We start from the raw sequence: 7,086 nt of genomic DNA, 5'->3' as shown, positions 1-7,086 counted from the left end.
AGAAATTAAAAACAAGGGCAAGGAAGAGAGTGGGTGTGTTTTCTGATAAGAACTGGAAGTAGATGGCAAGCTAATGAACACAGGCAATACCAGGAAGGCTATTCTGAGCAGAGCCTGCTGCCGAGGAGAAGGTTCTCTTCTGGTTGGTGGAGATCTTGTGTGCATTTCTGCATATTTTATTGTGTCAACTAAAGACAGTCTTCACAGTCTGATCCTGGAAGAGCCAAAGGCCTGTGACCAGCCCAGGGTCTCAAAACAGGGGCAACACCGAGCTGTTTTTCTTATACTCTGTTAGCGTTCATGGTGAAAAGATTCACTGAGTGAGACGGAGTATGTTTGCCCTTTTAGGTTTGGTGGCTGCTTCTCCAAGTGGCGCCTTGGAGTTTCTAACTGGCACCATTACCTCCAACGAGTGGAGTTCTCCCACCTCCCCTGAGGGGAGCAACGACTCAGGGGGCAGTGAGGCCTTGGACAAGCCAATCGACAATGATGCTGAGGGTGTGTGGAGTCCGGACATTGAGCAGAGCTTCCAGGAAGCGCTAGCCATTTACCCGCCATGTGGGCGGCGGAAGATCATCCTGTCGGATGAGGGCAAGATGTACGGTAAGGAGAACAGCTGGGGGAGTTTTATCACCCTGGGGAGAAGGAAGATGTCTGTCAACCATCAGGTCTGCCATGTGTGCTGCTGTGAGAGAGATCCCAAATGATGCAGCAGCTCAGGTTAAATATGTTTGGCAAAGAAAAGCAAAGAGGAATAAGAAAAGTGGATCAAAGTGGCATTTAAAAGAAACTTTTTCAGAAAAGACTCCTCAAGTTTTTAACTAAAGTACGGCATGTTTTTGATAAAGGTTTTGGTGAAGTCTAATACAGTGGCTCAATGAATGCACTCATGCTATCTTTGAAATGTAGCTCATGCTGTCATTGTTAGGTTCTCCCTAACTTTAAGTGGTGGAAGTCTGTGGTTTTGGTGCTGAAGATCCTAGGCTCAAACCTTCAATGATGGTCTCGGATCGTGGTAGCTATGTTAGTGCCCATGTCACACAGTCCTTGAAAGGGGAACTTTTTTTAGCATAAATTGAGTATGAATTCCCATCTCTCCACTTCCCCATGATGGTCTTTTGCCTCCTGTCTGCCTGAGTATATGCATTTTTTCATCTTTAATTTGCTTTCTGCCAGGACATAAAGAAGATTAGACCTAAACTGTTCTCAGTGATGGCAGATGACAGAACAAGGAGCAATGGTCTCAAGTTGCAGCCAGGAAAGTTTAGGTTGGATATTAGGAAAAACTTTCTCTCTAGGAGGGTGTTGAAGCACTGGAACAGGTTACCTAGAGTGGTAGTAGAATCTCTATCCTTGGAGGTTTTTAAGGCCCAGCTTGACAAAGTCCTGGCAGGAATGATCTAATTGGGGCTGGTCCTGCTTTGCACTGGGGGTTGGACTAGATGATCTCTTGAGGTCCCTTCCAACTCTAATTTTCTATGATGCTATGATTCTGAGATGAATGAAATCTCCTCAGGTCAAGAATGAAGAGAGGCCTTGTCCTTCAAGTGTAAAAGGGGTGATAGGAAAAGATGATTTAAGGTCATTTTAAAATTGTTTTTTACCCCTCTTTGCCAAAAACAGCTAGTGAAAACATTTGCTGTCCAGGGCCATGGAAACCCTGGACCATGGAAACCCAAAAAGGCAGCGTACACCCGGTGGAAGGGGGGGGCTGGCTATCTCCAAAGAAGAGTATACCTCCACTGCTTGGGCCTGTAGGGGGGCTGTTAGGAAAGCTAAGGCAGACATAGAGCTAGTACTAGCGTCCAAGATCAAAGATAATAAAAAGTCCTTTTTCAAATATATAGGGAGGATGAAGAAGGCACCAGGAAATGTGGGGCCCCTGCAAGATGTGCTGGGCAATCTGATAGTTGCGCCAGAGGAGAAGGCAGACATCTTTAACAAATTCTTCACCTCCATTTTCTTGTGCAGGGACTGGAACTCCCCCACGGTGTTTCAAGACAGACTCGAGGGGAATGCCTCAAGACTTAAGGTTGAGGTGGACCGGGTTAGAGTGCTTCTGGAGGGGCTGGACGTGTTCAAGTCAGCAGGTCCAAATGCTCTCCACCCCAGGGTGTTGAGGGAGCTAGCAGGGGCTATTGCTAGGCCCTTGGCACGGCTTTACGAGCACTCGTGGTGCTCAGGCCAGGTGCCAGATGATTGGAAGATAGCCAATGTGGTCCCCATCTTTAAGAAAGGGAGGACCCGGGCAACTATAGGCCCGTCAGTCTTACCTCAATCCTGGGGAAACTCTTTGAGAAGATCATCAAGGAGCACATCTGTGACGGGCCGGCATCAGGGATGATGCTCAAGGGCAACCAGCATGGCTTCATTAGGGGTAGGTCATGTCAGACCAACCTGATTGTCTTTTACGATCAGGCCACAAAAGCATTGGATGCAGCCTCCACCGTCAGATGGATTGCTAATTAGCTGAAGGGTCATACTCAGAGAGTGGTGGTGGATGGGTCATATTCGACCTGGGAGGAAGTGGGCAGTGGAGTCCCCCAGGGCTCGGTCCTTGGGCCCACACTGTTCAATTTCTTTATCAGCGATTTGGACAGCGGGGTGAAAAGTAACCTGTTCAAATTTGCTGATGATACCAAAATTTGGGGTGAGGTGGGCATGCTAGTACGGAGGGAAAGACTGCAGAAAGACCTGGTTAGGTTGCAAGGGTGGGCTAACAAAAGCAGGATGCGTTTCAATACAGATAAGTGCAGAGTGCTGCACTTGGGCAGTAGTAACCGGCAACACACTTATAAGATGGGAAACTCCCTTCTTGAGAGCACAGAGGCTGAAAGGGATCTTGGAGTCCTCACTGACTCCAAGATGAACATTGAGAGGGGAGGGCCCAGAGGAGGGCCACCCACATGATCTGGGGACAGCAGGGCAGACCCTACAATGAGAGGCTACGGGACCTGAACCTGTTCAGCCTTCACAAGAGAAGGCTGAGGGGGGACCTTGTGACCGTCTATAAACTCACTAGGGGGGACCAGAAGGGTTTGGGGGAGACCTTGTTTCCCCTAGCGCCCCCCGGGATAACAAGGAATAACGGCCACAAGTTGTTGGAGAGTAGGTTCAGATTAGACATCCGTAAGAACTACTTCACAGTTAGGGCGGCTAGGATCTGGAACCAACTTCCAAGGGAAGTGGTGCTGGCACCTACCCTGGGGGTCTTTAAGAAGTGGCTCGATGCCTACCTGGCCGGGGTCATTTGAGCCCAGTTTCCCTCCTGCCCAGGCAGGGGGTTGGACTTGAAGATCTACAAGGTCCCTTCCGACCCTACTTCTATGATTCTATGAAACCAGGTGCAAGTTGTGATCTAGAGATGGAGCAGATCAGCCCAGTCATCTTGTAGAGTAAATGTGTTAAGTATCTTGACCTAGTCAACAATCAAGTGACTAATAGTAAAAATCTCTAGTAGACACAAGCCTTGGGAATTAAGGGTGTTTATACATGTGCTCCAGGAGGCAGTAGAAGGGGTACTGTAATTAAAGTACAAGAGCTGCTCTAATTAAAGCGCCCGGAGCATCAGCTGTAGTAGCGTACCTGCGCTGAAAAATGGCGGTGGGGGCACTTTAAGTAAAGCTCGCCCCCACCACCATTTTTTAGCACAAGGACACTGATGGATGTGATGCTGGAGTCTGCTGGAGCACAGTAATTATGATTAATTGCAGTGCATCAGAGCAGCCTCAATGCACGTGTATAGGTGCCCTATGATCCTAGTGCTGTTGTGGTAAAATCAAAGCAGATTTCAGCAGTTAAAAGTGCCTGGGTGAAACCATTTGTCCTTTCACTAACCAGAATCTCATATGAGGTCACCTCCCCCCTGCCCCCACAAAGAGATTTTCTCTCAGACAGTTGACTCTCCAGACTTCAGCAGTGGGAGGTCCCATGCCCCTAGGCATCAAGTGCAGTCTTTCACTGGCCATTCTGCAAATCTTTCTGCTGGTAATCAAGCTGCTTTCTTTTTAATGGGCTTGTCCATTGTTCAGAGTGTTAAAAGATGGTTTGGGTGGAGTCTTTTTTCCTCCCCTGTGAGGTCTTGCCTAGGAGGGAAGGTTTAACCAGTTAGATATGCATAATTATGTACTTGCAAAGTATATCTTCACTGCAGATGTAGCTGGATTCTTACCTGAATGTTGCCCCAATCCCTCCCTTTCCTCCCCACTCAAAACCCTCAGACATGTACAATGAAGGTTTCAACACAGGCTAGCTGGCCTGGCTAGGACTTTGTGCTGGGCTCCAGATTTAGCTTTAAGTTTGGCTAGTAACCTGACCACTTTGTAGGGAGAATTTAAAGTCACTTGGATGCTGCTAGTCTTCCAATGCCTTCCTGCAGTTCTCATGGCGTGCCTAAAAAGGCGGACCAATTTTTCCACAATTCATTGGGGAAAAAGTTCTAGAATATCTTAGCTTACTGTTGTGCTAAGGAGCAAAGGATGTTTCCTCCAAAAGTCCTAGCAATACACCACAGTATGACCAACATCCTGCAGAGGAGTGTAGAGCGCCAGAGGATCCAGTCACTTGGCACTGTGCCTTGCAGTCTAGGATGCCGATCAATCACCCAAGTGAACTCTGCAGTCAAGACGTAGCAATAGTTATCACTGCCTGTGTGGACACTCTTCTATTGAAATAAGGGTTTCTTCATTTGCTGCTGTACTTGTATAACTGTTCATTTGGGGTTAGAACAAAATAATTTTGCTGTATAGTCAAGGCCTCCATTTAAGCCCCCCCATGTTCATCTTCCTTGGTTATGAAATAGAGATTACTGACAAACATCATTGGTCACAATTTTTTCTAGGATTGTTTTTTAAAATACCAGTGAAACAGGTAGGTTTTCTTTTAAGTGTGTCATTTGTTTTTAATCATTCTGTGTAGTGTTCACAGCCCAAACCTTACAGCCTTGCTGTAGGACAGGAGAGCCAAGAAAGGGCATGGGATAGCTACAAAAAATAAAGCCAAGTAGGAGGAAAAGTGGAAGAAAAGCAAAATTGACTAGAAACAAAAGGGGCTTGATGAGGGGGCTGATGTACAGCTCATTGAGAGTCAGTGGGAAGGTGACGGTTATCTTCACTGGGCTTTGGATCAGGCCTTCAGTGAGTAAAGTATGAAGGTAAATAATTCACCCCCCTGGTGAAACATGTAGACCAGGGTGATGGGAGGAGGAGTGTCAGGAGCTAAATGCCTAGGCTGTGATGGTGCAGTGTCCCTGCTTGCCCCCAGAGCACCTGTTCCCAATGGGGACCGTTAGTTCAAGGTACTCCTGATAGACCTCCAGCCACTGATTTTTATACCCTCCTTTGCTTACTAGTTTCTGGCATGGGTGCCAAGGAGAAGGGGACATGGGGTGTGATCTATAGAAAGATCCAACTAGACAGGGAGGCAAATATAGTTCCTGAGCTCATCTTCACAGCTCACAAGCCAGGGTATGGAACAGGATAAATGGCCTGTGTGCCAGGCCTGCCTGCAAGGAAAAGTTGTGCAGCTGTCCTGTGACTGATCTGCAAAGAGCTTACTTAGCCTTGGGACAAGGGTATTACAGAAACCAATCTCCTCTGTCTCCCTGACTGCGCATTCTCCCTGTCTCTAACCAGGGGCCAGCTCCCACTGGACCTACCACTGAGGACATGAGATTCCCGGTCACAGGCTCTCCTAGCAGAAGAATGAAACGGCTTTTGCCTCATGGCAGATAAGCAGTAATCAGTGTAGAGCTGGTTATGTCTGTTTAGTTCACCCATCAGTGTATTGATCCAAGCTCCACCAGTGTAGAGGGTTTCAAATCACTGGTAGAAACTGGTTTCAAATCACACCCTTGGTTTCAGCAGTACACATAGATGTGTTGACTATGCCTCTGTATGCTTCCCTGGCTCAGGCTCCCCTTGGTACTTGGAACCCCCGGGAAAAGATCCCACTTTAACTGATCTCTTCCTTTTGCTGCATGCCTGTGCCTGAAACGCTCTTTTTTTGTGATCCTAGAGACACTCTATGACTAGCAGCAATTTGGCCAGCAAGGCAAAACAACTATGGCATTCCTAAAACAGAAGTCTCCTCTTGCTTGTCTAACAGTTTCCAATTCCCTTGGGCTCTGCTCATGGAAAGCCTTACTTGGGATACTTGCTTATTCAGTCAGGTGATATAGGACCCTCCAGTCTTTGTCCAAATGAAATCAGGCATGTCTCCCATTGATTTTGCTGGGAGCAGGATCTCAAGCTCTCAGTGAAGTGGCTCTGATCGCAGCTAAGATGTGACAGGAGCTGTTTTGTTAAAGCACCTTTAATTTGTCTTCAAAGTCTGGGTAACAACTGGCTTGTTAATTTTCACCCTTTTCAGACTACATTAGGGTAATGGTGTAAATGGTTTATGTTTCTAACAGGGAGCCCTGGAAATTGGTGCAAAGTCTGGTATTTTAACATCACAAATAAACAAGTGGGGGAGGGTTGGGATGTGGGACATAGTACTTCAGTGCCATTTGTCAAAGACCCTAGCTAGAGAAGATTTGCAGATGCTTGTGAGGGCAGAGAAATGACAAACAGAGATTAGAACTATAGCAGGAAATGACAGACTGAGATTTCACTTAACAAAATGCAACTAATATAGCTGAGAGAAAACACCCCAGACCCAGACAGAGTGGGAAAGAACACAGACTTTGAATGAGGCAAAATGTGAACAGCTTTCACTCCACAGAGTGGTCCTTCTCTCTGAGGGTCTGTTATGAGTGCCCCTAGATTACTGTATTAATTTCTGGGGACTGGGCCCAGATGAAATTGGTTCGGAGGCACCTGGATGGGTGCCTTTTCAGAGACGGGAGTTCAGGTGCCTGAGTTCCAGAGAGCAGTTCAGAATGGCCCAGTGCCAGCTGCCACAAAATTCATTAGACACCTAACTTAGGGTTACCATACATCCAAGTTTTCCTGGACATGTCCTCTTTTTTGGCCCCCTGTCCTTGTTTCCAAGTGGGTTTTTAAAATGTGAGCAAATGTCTGGGCTTCTGCTTTGCCTCTGCTTTCCTGGGCATTAGCAGCTTGGTTGCCTGGGGGGGCTGGGAGC

The 7,086-nt window shown here is 47.2% G+C and overlaps 1 protein-coding gene across 3 annotated transcripts in view; it reads left to right on the top strand.

The window, feature by feature from the left end:
• Positions 1-7,086, top strand: part of TEAD4 (TEA domain transcription factor 4) — a 76,113-nt gene that overhangs the window by 11,391 nt on the left and 57,636 nt on the right. For 2 of the 3 annotated variants that reach the window (XM_025191283.1, XM_025191284.1), the window contains one exon: positions 349-603. The exons of the other annotated variant lie outside the window; for it this stretch is intronic. In XM_025191283.1, the coding sequence (XP_025047068.1) occupies positions 597-603 (7 nt within the window). In that variant the 5' untranslated portion in view covers positions 349-596. The remainder of the gene's footprint in view (positions 1-348; positions 604-7,086) is intronic. 3 annotated transcript variants of the gene reach the window in all.

The sequence above is a fragment of the Alligator sinensis genome, unplaced genomic scaffold (assembly GCF_000455745.1).
Source record: "Alligator sinensis unplaced genomic scaffold, ASM45574v1 scaffold1386_1, whole genome shotgun sequence".
Taxonomy (NCBI): Eukaryota; Metazoa; Chordata; order Crocodylia; family Alligatoridae; genus Alligator; species Alligator sinensis.
The sequence above is the reverse complement of the archived record's forward strand: the minus strand, read 5'-3'. Positions and strand labels throughout refer to the sequence as shown.